The sequence below is a fragment of the Enoplosus armatus genome, chromosome 1 (genome assembly GCF_043641665.1).
Source record: "Enoplosus armatus isolate fEnoArm2 chromosome 1, fEnoArm2.hap1, whole genome shotgun sequence".
Lineage (NCBI taxonomy): Eukaryota > Metazoa > Chordata > Actinopteri > Centrarchiformes > Enoplosidae > Enoplosus > Enoplosus armatus.
The window spans coordinates 25,899,329-25,916,929 of NC_092180.1; the positions used below are offsets into that span (position 1 = coordinate 25,899,329).

At 40.0% G+C, this 17,601-nt stretch overlaps 1 protein-coding gene across 1 annotated transcript in view; it reads right to left on the reverse strand.

Annotated features, from left to right (window-relative positions):
• itfg1 (integrin alpha FG-GAP repeat containing 1) overlaps positions 1-17,601 on the reverse strand; it is a 127,398-nt gene that overhangs the window by 91,607 nt on the left and 18,190 nt on the right. Inside the window, exons 7-8 of the mRNA XM_070916967.1 lie at positions 12,291-12,340; positions 3,110-3,191 (exon numbers count right to left, since the gene is read on the reverse strand). Coding sequence (XP_070773068.1) covers positions 3,110-3,191; positions 12,291-12,340 — 132 coding nt within the window. The remainder of the gene's footprint in view (positions 1-3,109; positions 3,192-12,290; positions 12,341-17,601) is intronic.

Consider the following 17,601-nt stretch of genomic DNA (forward strand, 5'->3'; position numbering starts at 1 on the left):
TTACCTAAGAGCGCAGCTTTTCTTTGAGTTTTGTGTGCATTTCTTGTCAGAGACCATCTCCTCTGACTCATATAGAGTCTCCCATTCAGCCACATTGATTTTATAGCAAACACTAACTTTACTACTGTTGGCAGGGAGCATTTCTTTTGTCTCTGCCTGACAATATGAGTGTTAGAGATACAGAAAAAGAGATATGGTCAGACTTTGAAACGCATTCATCACTCTAATATTATTTGATATAGTGTCTCTGATGTAATCTGGCCTCAACTGTAATCACCTATTCAACTATTGCTTATCACACCATATTAAAATTGCTTTAAATAGTGTTGGACATTATTGTTCTATATATTGTAAAACACTAATCACATTTAGAATGTCTCAAGCAAAGTGAATAGTTCAGCTTTTATGAATACTCAACATCCAAGAAAAACAAAGGGACTAAAAATGATGAGGGGGGGGGGGGGGGGGGGGGTGATAGTGGGTCACTACAGAGTCCTCCTCCAACGATGTAATAGCAATGACACCAAAAGCTGTTTGGAGGAAGAACAGAGGGAGGAGAAGGAGAATGAGTGTGAAAAGCGAGTAAGCCACAGATAGCAGATATACAGTAGATCAAGAGAAATAAAGATAGACAGCGACAGCCAAGGAAGGGCTGAGTGAAGCAGACAAAACGGGACAGAAAAAAAAGAAAGAGACGTTACATCCTGCAAGGCATCTCTCTCCCAGAATTTGGCAGATTATTAGAAGCGTGACCCTCAAAGGCTTCAATCCCCAGCTAACGAGGGCAACGTCTTGAAGTGACATTTCCAAGCCGAAGGAGGGGGGGGGATTCGAGAAATGAAAAACTTTTTGTCGAGATAAGCTCGAGATTTAAACAAAAAAAGGTCGCCGCCCCCAGAGATGACGAATTAAATACACACACACACACACACACACACACACACACACACACACACACACACACACAGCATATAGGTCATTTCCCCTCTGGCTCATACATTATTGCCAATTTGGGAAGGGGAAGTTTGTTCACTAAATATTTGATGGACACCCCTAGCTGCAATGAGATTAACAGATTAATCTTGCCAATAAGGAAGTGTTTATCAGCGTGAAGCTCTGTGTGCACACTTGTGTATGTCTGTGTGTGTGTGTTCTCATGTGCATGAGTGCCACACGGGCTCAAAAGTTAATTAAAAATGCAGCGAACATTACACAGCTAACGACAGCAGATAGCTCAAACTGAGTGATAAGGTCAAATGGGCTAAATGAAAAAAAAATGGCACAAAACAACTGAAACAAGTTTGAACAAAACAAAAAAGCTACAAATCAGAAAACACCTTTAAGCTAGTTAGGATATCAAATCACATTTTTATCATACTTTTAAGATAATGAAAGTAACACGATTTTCATACAGATAAATGTCTGTAGTTCATTGTCTGGTCTTCCTTTGGGCCGCAGGAAATGATGCATTCTTCCACTTGGGTTTGGTTGTCCAGAATCAATACAGCAGAAGAAATGTGATCTCTGAGAGGTGCAATGCAAAAACACCACAGAGCTCATAGCTGTGCACAAAAAATGGAGACAAACCGAAACAACTAAAAAGATCTTGTAGATTGGTGAGACCCTCATTTTGGAAATAAAAAGGTCTTCCTCTTACAAATGACCCTTGCTGAATTCATTACACTCAGGAGTTTGGCTGCTGCAGTCTTATGGCCAAGTCACATCAGCTTTTAAAACTGTAAAATTGTGCACCAAAAACAATTAATTTCAATGGAATCGATGCAATCAGTGACTTTGCTCACAGGGGTGAACTAAATTCTCTCGAATCAACTTTGGTGAACTTTGACACGCAATTTTCTTGGCGGCAGCCAATAGCGAATAGTCTTGACAGTGTTGACCCTTATAGAGCAGGAAAGTCCAAAAGATGAGAAGCTGTGTGGCACCCCCCACTTTGATTCAACCCTCCTCTGTCTGACTATAAACTGCTCCACAAAAAAGGTTTAAAGATTTTTACGGTTATGTTATCAGCTTGTCAGCTACAGTAATTCTACAACTAGCCTTGCGGGTAGCCCCTACATCACCAAGCTTCAACACATACTTTTTGAAGTCTTTTGGCACTTGGCAAGCTACAGTACAGCACAGTACAGTGCATTGTTCAGGGCCATTTTGACAGCAGAAGCTAAAAGAAGGATATATTTTTATTCTTATTATTATATTATTATCATTATCAGTTTCAGTCCAGATATTCATCATTTTACTTGACTGCTGTACAAGATCGGACTGTTAATGCAAATGATATTTACCTTCAAAGATAAGCACAAAAAGCCACCACAACTCTCCCCTGCCTGGATGAGTTGGTAGCTCGAACAAGAGCGACCAGGGGCCACTTTGTGGTGCACAGGCTGCAGCTGGGAGATTAGAGAGCCAGCGGAGATTTTATGAGGATAAATGTAAAGCTGAGCTGAACAATGAATACTACTGGCCAAGATTGTTTAAGGGGATAAGCTGTTCAGAAAAATCTGGCTCTATGTAGGATTGAGTGTGTGTATCAGAGTGTGTTGTGTCGGAGTGTGTGTTGGCAACTGTGTGTGCACGCATGAGATTAGCCTGCCTGGTAAGGGGTGAGCGTTTGTGGTGTGTGTGTGTGTGTGTGTGTGTGTGTGTGTATAGGGAAAGGAAGTTATGTGAGAGAGCTGTAGTGAAAATGCCAAAGCCAAAAAGACCAGACAGTCCTATTTAGAAGCCTTTGAAGCTACACAGCTTCAAATGCAGAGGGAGCTTAAAGGACTTAGGAGAGGAATGGATCTGCCACACACGCACCCATACAGATATAAGGGGCAGGACACTTTTGAGTATGTTCTGGCCCAGGACAACTCAGAGTACTTTCAGAGGTTTTCTAAGCATCTTGTGTGCGTTTAAACACTGACTTCCTGTTTTTTTGTTTTTTTTTTACATTTTGAGTCTGTCCAATTACAATCCAAATCCCCACAGGACATGCCCAGTGCTAGGTTTAAAAAGAGATCGGCCTGTCACTCTTGTCACAACCACACACAAACACGCTGGGTTCATTCAAAAATGACAGCAAACAACAAATCTCTGTCAATCTCACCGAAATCAGCAAAGGAGGACTGCCCGACAATGCTGAATGATGGCTCTGCTGGCATGACTTCAACTCTGGTGAAGTTCCCGTTCTGAGAAAACGTCCATTAGATAGACAGAGAGAGAGAGAGAAAAGAAGGGAGAGAGAGGGATTATGCAGTTTCATAAATGCTCATACATAAAGCATCTATTGGACTGTGGGCTGCTGTTTTTCATGAATGTCATGAATAAGTCAACTATGGCTTAATGTAGTGTATAACGTCTGAGATCCAGTAAATCTGGTGTTAGACATAAAGATAGAAAACAGGTGCATAACGGTTAACTGCCCTTTTTCTGTACAGCACCATGGTTCATGGGGCCTTTAATGGACCATAGAAAAAGCAGTCACAAAGGACGGCTTTGTGCATAAACATGAGTTTAGTACATACATGTGAGAGCACTGCATATATGCATATGTTTTCTCGCAGATGCGAGAACACTCAGTCAAATCATTTATAATAAATGATAACATTTAATGATTGCATGTATCAAATAAAACCCTTAGATTAGCAGAGAGTTTACTGAAGTTTTACTGAAGTAAACTCATCATCGGTGTCATTTAGTCATGTTCGGGCAGCATTCATTGATTAATCATTTAATCAATAAAATCTAGTAGTGTGGTAAAGAATACCGATCACATCTTCCCAGAGCCCAAGAAGACATCTTCCAAATGCTTGTATACTCAACCAAGTTAAGCAACAAATCCACACATTTGAAAAATTGGAACCCGCAAATGTTAATGTCAAAAAAACATAAAAAACTTAATAGTAGACAACCATTTTACCAGTCAATACATTGTATGTCCATCACTTAAGTAATTAATTGACTAATCACTTTAGCACTAATTGAATTTAGGGCTTTAGCGACTCATCTGCTGACTACTTTCTCAATTAATCAATTCATTGTTTGGTCTATAAAAACATCAGAAAATTGTCATTTCCCTGAGCGCAAGGTGATGTCCTCAAATTTGCTTTGTCTGTCCAACCAACAGTCCAGTACTCAAAGACATTAAAATGACTATAGCATCAGATGAGGAAAAGCAGCAAATCCTCACATTTGAGAAGCTGGAAACAACTCGAAAAATGACTTCAACGGCTGTTGCAGATTCATTTTCTGTCGACTGACTAATCAATTGATTAATTGACAACTTGTTTAAGCTGTAATTGATTTACTTCTTTAACCGTCCGGCGAACCCTTAACCCTTAATTTGATGGTCGCAGCACACGCCGGATGTGCTGAACTGACAGAGGAAGAAGTCAAGGGACTGATGTTTTTCAGGTAGTGCTGCAGCACATCCTGACATTGCAGGCGATGATGCTGATATATGGGCTGAAATAGAAAACAATGGGTGCAAGTGTTTTGACACACATGGAATGCCACTGGTGTGTGGTGCCCTTTAAAGAGAAGCAATAGAGAAAGCAGAGCAGAAGAGGAGATAAGCATATTAGCGGGGGGAAAGAGTGCGTGTTTGATATGATGTTTGTTAGTGTGTGTGTGTGTGTGTGTGTGTGTGTGTGTGTGTGTGTGTGGGAGCAGATGGGATTCTATGCAGTGGGGAAACTGTTGCCTGCTGATACCAACATTAGTGATTTATGAGAGAGAGAGAGAAACAATGATTGAGTCTGAGAGAGCAACATATACATTATGCACAAGTGTGTGTGTGTGTGTGTGTGTGTGTGTGTGTGGGCTGTAGTGTTGTTAAATACTGTAGTTACTATCGTGTGCAAGCCAATTATTGTTTAAATGTAAAAGCTGTCATTAGCTTTTATTATACTGTATAAGATGTTTGGTTAATATTTTCTAGTAAGAGCACCATTTTCTGAAATAGACTGAATAAAGATGAGATAAAGCAGACACCAACTAAAGGATATGTACCACATATCAGCAACTACAGAGGAGGATTTACAAGTCCTCGCAAAGTAATGCAACAGGTTCATTAGAATGAAGCTAAAATTCCACTAAATGTCTTCTGAATGAAATGTATCAGAAGAAATCAGAGTAAACTACGAATATGAAAAGCAACATTTAATATTATTGCTTTTTAATGCGGCACATCACTTACAGCAATAAACTCCAAGATTTTCAATTCAATAAATGTTGCTCATCTCTGCATAACAACAGATTCCGGCAACACCAACACTGTAAGGCAACATGATACTGATCGTGTGGCGGGAAATTCCACAACAACACAACACTGAAATGCTGCCAACATCCTCTATTTCATGGCAGAGGGAAGTCCTCGTTTGAACAAACACATTTCCAAAGTGAACATGTTGAGACTGTAAAAAATGACACCTGACGCGTTCTTATTTAGGAAACACTTGCTGTATTTTAGCACAGTGAGCTGTTCCCTGCATGGCAACCAAATAACATTAACTGGTTGGTCTGTGAGTCCTAGTGGCAATATCATTCATGGTGCCTATTCAGAGATTACTGTATTTAGGTGGTTCACACTGTCCTCGTAGATCGCCGTGAGTGAGACGAGACCATCAGCTCCTAAATGGTCTCCGTCTTTAGAGAGAGCACACTACGCATTTAGAACTCATGATGAGCAGCAGACAGCAGCCATTTTGTCTCGTCATAGTAGGAAAAGCACAGGTGTTACTCATAACATTAACGATGGCTCCGCTTCCACTACGCCATGACCATTTGACAGTTTGATGGTGAGCATGCACAATTCCAGGACCCTGAAACTGAAGCATCTAAATGGAGGTCAGGAATCAGACAAAAGACCCGCACACTGTACTAACAGCAACGTTTGATCTACCAGAGATCTTCGCCAGGCATTGTCAAACCACCATCACAAAGCAGAACAAGCAATACAGAGAGTCAATCTACTCTCAAGCTGGACCAATCAGAGCAGAGCTGGACAACACTGAGCCAAAGCTTGCCTCTATGGAAAGGGCAAAAACAACTAGACACATCAAGATCAGTATTATACATACATGTAAAACAATCTGGAGCCAGGCAGGTTTTTCTGGGGGGAAAGTCTCTTTCGCCAAAGAAGTGTTTTATGTTTCCGGGAGAAGAAAAGCACTTTCATTTGAATAAACAGGAGCCACTAAACAGTTAGCACGAGCAGCAACAGCCACCATGAGGGAACAGACAAAGAAAATATCAGCATACGCTCACTATCTAACATGTGGTTTAGTGGTTTATGTGAGAGCCAGAGAGCCAGAGAGGGAGACCCAGAAAACAAAGTTGAATAGGAAAATAAACTTGACCAACTTATAAAATGAACTGCACCATTATTACTTCATGGCTTCAGTAGTTATCTTGATTTTTTCAAGTTTTTGCACATTTACAGTAAAGCCAATGATCCCCTCTGTGAATGGAGTCATTATTTCCGATTGTCATGAGGATTCTTTTGTTTTATTTTCAGTCTCTGCTAATCATACATTGCCTAAATAGTGCTGACTCCGAATGAAACCCTACAAATATTAATGAAGCCATTGCACTAGTTATTTGCAGTAGATTAGACCCATAAAAAATGATTGGTAGAACAGATTTGTGGACAAATCTTACAAAACATTTAATGGTATTAAATGTCCATTTATTTGTTTTGACAAGTGCAGCACGTACAAAACAGCAGTGTACCACTGGTTTACAAAGCCTTCAAAGTGAACTGCTACAGCAGAGCTGCAGGTGACTTGTTTTATGCTGTGCTGGGCATTGTGCAGGCACACGCTATCAGTAAATGAAGCCCAATGCTACATTTCATTTCAATTATTCACAGCACATAAATTGTGCTTTTAGAGGTTGATTATTTGCATCATATTTGACGCTTTGAAAGCTGATGAGGCAGAAATGCAGAGGTACTTATTTTGGTGATTTAAATGGGCCAAGAAGTCCGTCAGCCAAACATTCAGGCTATCACTGGCAGTGGGTAAATTAGTTTGTTGCCTAACCCTATTTGTTTCAATTTGTAAAGAATTATTGCTTCTGTAACCGCCAGACAAACAAACCTTACAGGAAGGAGTGCAACACACACACACAGACAGACACACACATACGTGGTAGCATGACAAGAACCAATGTTTTGACTCTGCCTGATGAAATGATACTGCTTTTAAGTGACTTCACACATAATTTAACATATGTGATACATTAAATATAATATACTGCAAAAAAGTAAAGTGAATCTAATATAGTGACACACACACACACACATATATAGTTTTATATATATATATATATATATATATATATATAAAATACCTTTCTGCTTATGCATGCGTGTTAAACTGACCCATGCAAAAGAAAATTACACACTTTGAAGCTGATCTGTTCAATAGCAGGGAGAGTCAACTCGTGTCAATTAGATCAGATGCTTCTAATCACACACACACACAGACACACACACACAGAAGCACCCACAGATGTGGCAACGGGGTGTTAACTCTGTGTGTGTTGAGGATGAAATCTTAGCCAGTGTAATTGACTGGTGCTGGTTGCCTGATTGCAAGATGTCATGATTAAAACTGTGTGTATGTGTGCGTGTGTGACAGTCTGAGTACAGTTGATTGATGTGTGAAGATGAAAAGATTACAGGTCTTCTTATTATTCTTCCCTTCTGTTCACATCACTCCCAACACATGCATCACTCACACACACACACACACACACACACACACACACACACACACACACACACACACACACACACACACACACACACACACATACCTCGCCAAACAGTAACAGTAAACAAGTGAAATGACATATGCACATTTTACTGGACGAGTCTATCCTGGAGAAATTGGGGGATTCTTAACATGGCTGAAAACAACAGAGTAAACTAATATAGTGCAGAATTTGTGCAAACGCGTATGGTGTAGTTTTGTGCATCAATAATACTTGGTGCTTGGACGTAGTCAAAGTTGATGGACAATGTTTCAGATGACAGCTTTTCTGTTAAGATAACTCTTAATGCTGTTTCCCCCAGACAAATAAAAAAATGCACTACAGAATTATTACTTTCAGGGTGTATACGTGTATAGGTATATAAGTATGTAAATGTATAAATATGTATATATTGTTTTATTTATTTTATTCCTTATTTTATTTTAGTCTATTCTAATTTAAATTTGTATACACATGAAATACATGTGCTACAACGAAATAAATGACCTTGATTTCAAATGAAAACACACGTGGAAGATAGCAAAATAGGACGCTGTGATAATAGCTTATCAGAATAAAACATATGTTGCACTGTTGAGAAAGGAACTGAATACTAAACTGCAATAGTATGTTACATCTCAAACAGAGGAACAGGCTGTAAGAGACAAACTATCCTGATAAAGAATAGAATAGAATAGAATAGAGACAGAAGCATTACTGTCGTAATCAATGGTCAACTAGAATAAATCATGTTCAAGAAGAAATGTCTGAATTTAAATATTTTTCAGTGCAGTGCATTTTGTTGCCCTGTATGAGGTAAGCTCATGTAACCACTCTATTATGTGCATATTATCCTTTTAAGCCTGGAGGGAATATTTGTAATAGTTGTTGACAATGCCAAATTAGCATGAAATTAGCTATTTTGCAGGTGGCCATTTCATTGTTTTTCCCAGAAAAAACACCCCAGCGCCACAATTAAGCATCCAAAGAAGCAAAATGCTCAAGTGTTTCAAATGTACACTATACAATTCTTTTAGTTTTTCCACATAAATTGACATCTTGGCCCTGTGTGCTTGGTGAGACTCGTGTACATTTTGTACTTTCTACAATATTTCTGTGACACACTGCTAAACAGCATGTGGGTTGATCTGACAGTGTACATTTCTTTTTAGGAAAGACTATAAAGGCAGAGACTGAATATCAAAATGCCGATGTGTATGTAGCACACTGTGGTGTCTTTATATGTATGAACTAAATTACCGTATCAGCTGTCATAGATTTGACCTTTGAAACGCCTTGGCTCTACTTGTTGGCCAATGAAAACTCGAAAACTCTCCTCATTCACTCTCTGCAGCTTGTTGCCCCCCCCCTCCCCCCACTGTGACTGCTGTCTCTTGTGTAATCGCAGGAAAACAGAGGGATGGAAGGAGACTTAGGGGGAGAGAAAACAGAGAAAAGTAATTAAAACACAGTGCTGGAGAAAGAGGAGTGTGTTGGCCTGTGACCGGTAGATGCAGCTGCATTGAACCGAAGACTGCGGCGGGATTAACAGGGGTCTAATGCGCTGAGGATGCTGGGAAATGGCTCGGTCTTGTGTGTTTGTTTATATGAGTATGTGTGTGTGTGCATCCTTGGCCATGCATTTCAGGTGCCTTTGGCTGAACAGTATTTTTTTTATTTTATTTATGCAAGTGTGTGTGTGTGTGTGTGTCAATGTGAGTATTTGTTTGTGCATTTAAGGGGAGAGGAACAGAAAAAGTACAGAGAACATGGCACGACGAAAGGAAAGGATTGAGCTGAAGAAGAGAAGGAGTGATACAGGTAAACTGCAGGAGGCCTGCGTTTGTGTGTGTGTGTGTGTGTGTGTGTGTGTGTGTGTGTGTGTGTGTTCACTTTGTTTTGCCCCACACCAACAGGATTTAAAAGGGTTTTGAGGGACCCACTTCACCAAACAATTAAGCTTTATCTATCAATTGACACAGTGTACAACATTACGAGACACACTGAATGAGATATTGACCCTTCCTACAAAGAGAAGAGCAAATTTTGATTTGAAGATTGAATGATGAATACATTGCGATGAATAAATGACACAAACCCAAACAAAAGATGTGACTTCCTATTTTTAATGAGGCGAAGCACCACTCCAATTGTCACCTACATGCTAATTCCATATATTCTACTGTCATTTATGGCAGATAAACAAAGGGTTATGATTGAAACAACAAGCCCTCTGAAAGCGCAGAGCTGTGCCAAGGCTGCGCGATTCTCGGAATGTGTTATTTCAATAATCGAAAATGTTTCGAATTTCATCAAATCACACAGTTACACAATCATCAGATTTTATTTCTGATTCAAGTAAGCTCAGTGGTCCACGACAAAATAGTGAAACACTTCGACTATCAAAAACTATTAAACAAGACTAAGAGTCGAAATGCTAATATGCTTGCAGTGCTAAGGCTTGCATGTTAAATGTTTAACTTCTTAGCTTACGTTAGCATGCTTACATTTAAATATTAGCAATAAACACAATGTACAGCTGAGGCTGATGGGAATGCCATTAGCTTTGCAGGTATTGGATAAACAGAAGGTTTGAGCTGAAGATGACAGTAGATTAAAGGTCAGGTGCTAAAAGTTTTTACAACTCATCCTTTGGGGACCACACATGTCTGTAGCAAATTTCATAGCAATTCATCCAATAGTTGTTGAGATATTTTAATAAAAAAATACAAATGAAAACACATCCTGGCTGATAAATAAAAATGATCCTCATGTTTTCCTCTAGATATTCCCCTTGCTTCATCCTCTCACCTGATCAACATTCCTACCACCCATCACCCCTCCTGCTGGGTTTTGGGCGATGCAGTTTATTTGCTCCATTCTGTTCCTACTTGGTCTCTCTCTACCCTCATACTATCTCTGACAAATCTTTCAATCTCCCCCTGTTTCTCCCTTACCTCTTCCCCTTCCTTTCTCCTATCCCCCCTCCCTGTGATAAGATAGACTACTGTTCGGCTTGTGCCTCGACCTGCTGAATTTCAAACAGGCCCCTTCGACAAAAGCCCAGAGCCACGGTCTCCACTCTCTGCTCTCCCAGAATATTAACTAGTCCTGCAGCAGTGCCAACAATCCTGCACCCCCAAGCCCACCAAAGCTTTGCAGATGCGTTTGTTGCACTAAGGAAATGAACAGAGGGGTGGTGTGTGGGTCGTCACTCTCTGCTCACTGCTTTGGATGTACTTAACAGAGGCACACATAACCTTCCTATTGGTGGATATATTGGACTTCACATTGGAGTTCATATATAGGACACACACACTACATGTCTATTATGGACCATATTGTAGGTCCTTAGTTAATGCCCAACAGTGGCTGAGACCAGGAGACTGTAATTCTAAACATACATCTTAAAAGTAAAGAAATGCTGTCTTATTTTAGGCTAGAAAGTGATAATTCTATCACTGTTTCAGGCCATAAAGTTCAGGTAACACCTATTTGTTAACTGGATCAAAATAGTCCAAATTCCCTTAGACATCAGGTCACGGTTCACACGTAGACCAACTGAACACCCATATAGTTCATTCCCATCCATTCCACCTGTCAGTGGATTCAAACCAAGGGCCTTCTTGTTGTGAGGAGACAGTGCTAACCACTATGCTGCCCGTTTAGTTTCAATTCACCAAAAAAAAAAAAAAAAAAAAAAAATGCAACTGGGGCTCATAGTTCAATAAAATGATGCAGCAAAATAGGGCTTAAAATAAAATATAAAAAACTAACAGTTAATTCAGGCTTGTTCAGGCTACTAAAAGTATTTTTTACAGCATAACATGTAAACAGGACTGAAAAATACATACAATATAAACAGGTCAATACAACAAATACATGCTGAAAAAGTGGTTTTCAAGCAGGTTTCAACTCAGGCCAGTGCTTCAGTGTTCAGTGCAGGTAAAACCAAGTTTAATATTCTGTCATTTTGTGTTCACGAGCAAATATGTATTTTATACCCTAAAATTGCTACAATTATTTTATTCGTTCGAGTCTGAGTAGTTTATCAAAAGAAATTCAGCAGTAAATGTTTTGATAAGTTTATGCAGTTAGGTTGTGTAAGCAAATTCTTTTTTTGCTTCCCTCTGTTTATTTTACAAATTATATTTGTAAATTTGCATTGTATTGTAATTGTATATTTGGATTTTGACTGTTGGTCAAACAAAATAAGCAATTTTAAACATCACTAGGGGCTGTGTTTACTTGTTAAGGGCAATTGTAAAATCAAAGTTACATGTTGCATTTGTCCTTAAAGGCTACAAATCACTCAATATGAAAGTAATTGTTACAGCCATATTTCTGCAATATTATAAACTTTACATAAGAGCCCTGCAATGTTGATACGGCAATGTGATATGTTATTAGGAAAGAGAACAATATGAGGAGCAGTCATAAAAACTGACTACGATTTGTACTAAATGATGTTTAACACACAGTGATCATGCTTCCCACTGCACAGGTACAGAGGGGCGAAGTTTTATTACCTTACTGATCCAGGTCTCAAACTTAGGCCCTACGGTTGTCAGGAACAGATCTGGAGTGGGGAAGACAGAGAGGCAGAAGGGCGGGTGTAAGTCATTAAGTGATACATCGGTTCATCCGGCAATCATAATCAGCAGGGACTACTGATCTATAATGAAGAAAAGCCTATAGATTAGTGGGAATGACGGCATTGAAAACGTCCTCTGCACTCTTGCAGTGAATCTTTGCACCTTTACGGACTTGATCATGAAAAAAGAACAACAGATCAACCAAATGTCAGTAATTCGATTGCTTAGATTGCTAATGTTGCCTTATTTATAGAGAGGTAATCTTCAGTAGACATGGATATGTTCCAACTATTCTCTTTAGTTTCGGCACTGACAGGCAGTGACTATTCAATATATAGTATACTGTAGGTGGAACTCCTAAAGTGATAAAGATGAATTGGTTTCTTAGAGCAGCAGCAGCAGCAGCAGCAGCAGGAAAACAGGTGAAAAGAAGGAAAAAGGATAGCCAGGGGATCTCCTACTGAAAGCAACAGGATTTTACTCAGCTTTCTGGAGGCTTCGCCCCCTGGTAGTGCCTGTAGCTCACTCTATTGGAATCCTATAACCTGGGCTTGTACTCATATTCCTTGCTCCTGAAGCTTAGGCTGCATGCAGCACTTCTAATGCGGCTTCTCTGTGAGAGGACGTTTACTTTCAGTGCTGCATTCTCTGGACTGCGGTTCCGCCCCAGTAATTGGACATGAAATAAATATTGGCATTGATCTGCCTCAGGGCCCGGCTGTATTCCATGTGTTGCATGCCCGACATGGGAAAATATAAATGATAACAGAATAGGGGATGAATGAAGGGAGAATGGGAAGGATGACGATGTGTGTAATGATAGAGGCTACTGTGGAAATCCTGTATCATATGTATGCAGTACATGATATAAGTGTCATGTTCTGCAGTGGCCACTGCAGACAATAGCAAGTTTGAAATACCGCAGCATGACTTGTCACAAAAGTGAAAAAAAGATTATATATAATAGAATAAAAAGCATTTCACTGAATTACTCTCTCTTTCATTGGCTACATGTCAAACACTGTATTGACTGAAAAGTGTTCTTCTTTGAGCATACCAATCTGAGCTCTCCCCCGCCTCTGTACTCGGAAATGTTTTTCCACTGCAGTCATCCCCAGAACAGGGGAAAAAAACTCAGCAAGAGTGAAAGAGCTTTCTCAAGGAGAGCTGTACTCTCCAGGAACATCCTGCCACCTCATGTAAGGGAGATACAGTAAGTTATCATTTTTAAATCTAGGTTTTACTAAAACATGCTTTTTCGCTCGCTTCCCACTGTGGTTCTGTCTTACTAACACCCCCAACCCTCACCACACCCACACAGAATGTAGGGTTAGGGTTTTTCTAAATTTATACTTTCCTTTTCCTTTCCTGAAAATGACCATTTCAAAAGTTAATGCAGAATTTAACATGTTTTCAACAACATAAGGACAAAAACTCAGAGGAAAAAGTGGCTGTTTTGAGCAGAGCTTGTTTCTTTTCAACAACGCATCATATTACGCAACAAAAGAGAGTGGTTGGCCCTGACTCTGCCTCCGCGCAAGTGGTAGTGAGTCTTTTTTCGGTAGTTTTACGCTGCATTTCACAAGTTTTCATCATGGTGAATCATGCAGGTTGCACAAACTCCAGCCTGTCAGGACGTCCAGTCCACAGTTTTCCTATCAAGAAAAGGACCAGCGCGAGCTCTCATGTGGGTGAGTGTTGTGTAGGTGAAGAGACAGGACTTTACTGTTGCATCTGTAAAAAAAACGTTGTGTGCGGCGCTTATTATACACCTGAGGATTATATTCCCCGCTACATGACGGAGTTCAGGATGGGATGTCGAAGTCAGGGCCGTGTGGTGCGGTTCAGCAGGAGTAACATGGTCACAGATCCGTCAGATATTCAGCTCGACCTAAACGTGGACTGTGCACCGTAAATCTTGCTTTTTAGTGTTTTTTAGGGTTAGGTACAGCACTGTAAAACGTAGTGTGGGATTATATGATACTTATAATTAGTTACATTCGTTTGTGTAAGTATCAATACTCTTGCCAGTATTAGACAACCGATACTTTTGTTATAGCCTGATGTGTGATGAGAACAGAGTGTTAGCTATCATTAGCTTGTCGTTAGCCGGTCACTCAGCAGGACACCTGTCCACTTCTACACTGGTTCTCACACCACAACTCAATTTCTCTCCTATGGCCATTATTTCTTCTAATCCTGGTCTGTTCCTGGTCTCTTGGACACCAAACAGGCTCATAATTAAAAGGCTGTGGTCCGTCATGTGTATGAATATAGATTTTCAATCTCTTCAGTGTCAAATCCAGGATTGGGATCCATTCCTCTTAATGATAAACAGGAACTAACTTGGCTGCCCTTTTGTTATGTCACGTCCAATTCGTCTTAAATGATGTGGAAGTAAAACTCTCTCACGAAAACAACTCCAGAAGTTACTGTAGTGTATATATGTATTTTAATATACATAATTTTCCTGCATATTGATTTACTGGGGTCTCTAACCTCCAAGATGCTCTTTAAGGAGGTAAAACAGTTCAACTCCAACTTTGGATTTTTTAAAACTTTGTGAACTTGCAGATATGTCGCCCACACAGACTCAAAACGTTTACAAATGCAAAGAAGATAACAAATGCATGCATAAATTATGCATATGTGCGCGCACACACACACACACACACACACTACAGGATACACTCAGTAATTTGCACATTGTGTATGTGCTTGTCTGTGCCACTGTGTGTGTTTGTAGTCGCACCGGGTGGTGTGTTGATGAGCTTGGTTAATCAGCCAATCACTGCTGGATTCTGTCTAAGAGGCCTGATTGGCTGATTAGGAGGGATGGCGGTGTGTCAGTGAGAGAGGCATGGGGTAGACGGTGGAGCAGAGAGATGAGCGAAGTGATCTTCATCTCGTAAACACTTAACATTCTCGCCGTGGGGGCACTTCCTCTCTTCGCTCCTCATCTCACCACTTTTTTTTTTTTTTTTTAATCTAAGTTCACGACTGCCAAACTCTTTTCTCCCGTAATTTCTCTTCTTCCAGTCTGTCACTAAATACCAGTCCAACTTGAAGCGGCCCTGTAGTTCCCTTTGCTGGTTTGACGCCACCGTCAGGCAGTGCATTGAGGGTTTAAATGGATGACTTGAAAGTGGAAAGTGCCCTTGAGCAGGACACTAAACTATAGCCTGCATTCTCCTTGGACAATGCACCACACATGACCTTTCTCTCTCATCTGTCCTGAGAGGGAATGCACTTTCAGTGTGTGAGTCAAGAGGAATATGCACCGACAGAGAAGCCAAATCCCTTTGGTAAACTGAGCAATAAGGTAATTTTAATGTGATCCTTCTGACATAATCCTCTCCAGTGCATTGTCCTTCTCTACTCTCCCCTCGCTTATCCACAGTCCCTGCCAGAAAGTATTCTACACAGTCTCATAAAGAGCTGCTAGCTAGCAATATAAACCTAACTGCTGCCACCATCACTCACTTGAACACAGTTTTACTATTCCAGGGACTTTTACTGGGTCGCCAAGGGCCTTTTAGGGACTCATTGAAGTTAAAAGAGATATTATAAAGAGGAGCAGAACAAAACAGAGCAGAGAGAAATCAAACAGAACAGAAACAGAGTGGATCCTAAGTGAAAGTCCTTTGTGTAATTAAGAAGTTCGTTTCTATTGCCCTGCTTTCCCCCAGTCTAATTTTTGCAACTCAGTTTTTGTTCTAACTTAGTGTGCTCGCCTCAGCAAAGCACTCTATTCCACTCAAATATATATCTTTATTATTCTTTTGGAAACATTTTCAGTCATCCTGAAAATCCTCATACATAAGCATATACAAATATTCAACTATTTTTCAACTTTTCTTAATGTGGGCTACTGTGCAGTACTATTGCATGTGTGAGAAATGGTGTATAAAGCTTCTTGTGGCTCCAGAGGGAGGTGCCGCAAAGTTTGATAAATTGCCTCAAGTGATGTCACCTATCATATTTGTTGACCACTCCAATTTATTGAGGAGGTGCTCCAACTGTGCATCAAACCCAGGTCACCCAGACCCCAAGCAGAGATCTACTCCTACTTCAACCACACTTGTTCTCTAACACTAAAACAAAAGGATGAATCTTTCTACATGTCTTCCATCCTGCAACAAGACAGTGTTTGACAATTACAGAACTGCCAGCAGTTCAGGATACCTACTCCTGAGGAGGTGACAGTGAGGTCACACCGGTGACATCAAACAGGCACCGTTGCTGTTCCAGTATCATGACGAGCTACCAGTAATCCTGTTAGACCTGCGTGATTGGAAGTGACCAACATGACCGTCAAAGCCTGCTAATCCCATCAAGCCATGGCTCGGGAGAAAAAGACGAGCAGGAACACCGCTGTCGTGTTGTGGATGTAGTGTCAGTGTAAGCCTTGATTATTCCTTCCAAAATATTCACTTGATATGATTTCATTTGCATGACTTTAGGACTACACCCACACTGCCATTCGTCATAATGCCATAATTCTGCAACCAGCCTCTTGACAGCAGTTACAAAATGTCTGCAATAATGGCCCAATTCTATCTTTACGTCCTTGGCCACCACATTGAAATAGGTTTGAAGTTAAAATTGTATTGAATACTTTAAATGGTGACTCTTGCCTAGTTATGTCTAAATCTTCGGGTAGTGCTTTTTTTGATCACTGCACAATCTCATCAGAAAACCTGTCAACACAATGTCTCCCACATAATTAATTTTACAGATTTTGCAAGACACTTAGATGAAATATTCGGTGCAATATTCTGTACAAAACTATTTTTTCTCAATTCCTTCGTTCTCTCTTTTACAGTTAAACTTTCGTGTATTACTTAAATCTTATATCTTTTGATGTGTTTTGCAAATGTGTTTTGATAGGTGGTCTATTGGAGGGAATCGTTTCCTTAAAAATGTTTATGATGTTGCTTATAATGTCATCAAATTTTATTCCAAAGAATCACATAGAAATTTAAAAGCACATATCATAATGTGTCTGAGCTTGGAAATACTAAATGCCATATGACTTAATCTCCAAGACTGTTCTACTTAGCGCAGCTATTACATTTGTTCTGGATGCTGTGTCAAGCATTGAGTTTTATCCATCACCTTTAGGTTAACAACAAGTACACTACAGACATCAAAACCTAAAGCGGTTCAACGACATCGTCGTACTTTGAGTGCACACACACACACATTCAAAGCATACGCTAATAGAGCTGTCATACTCCACCAC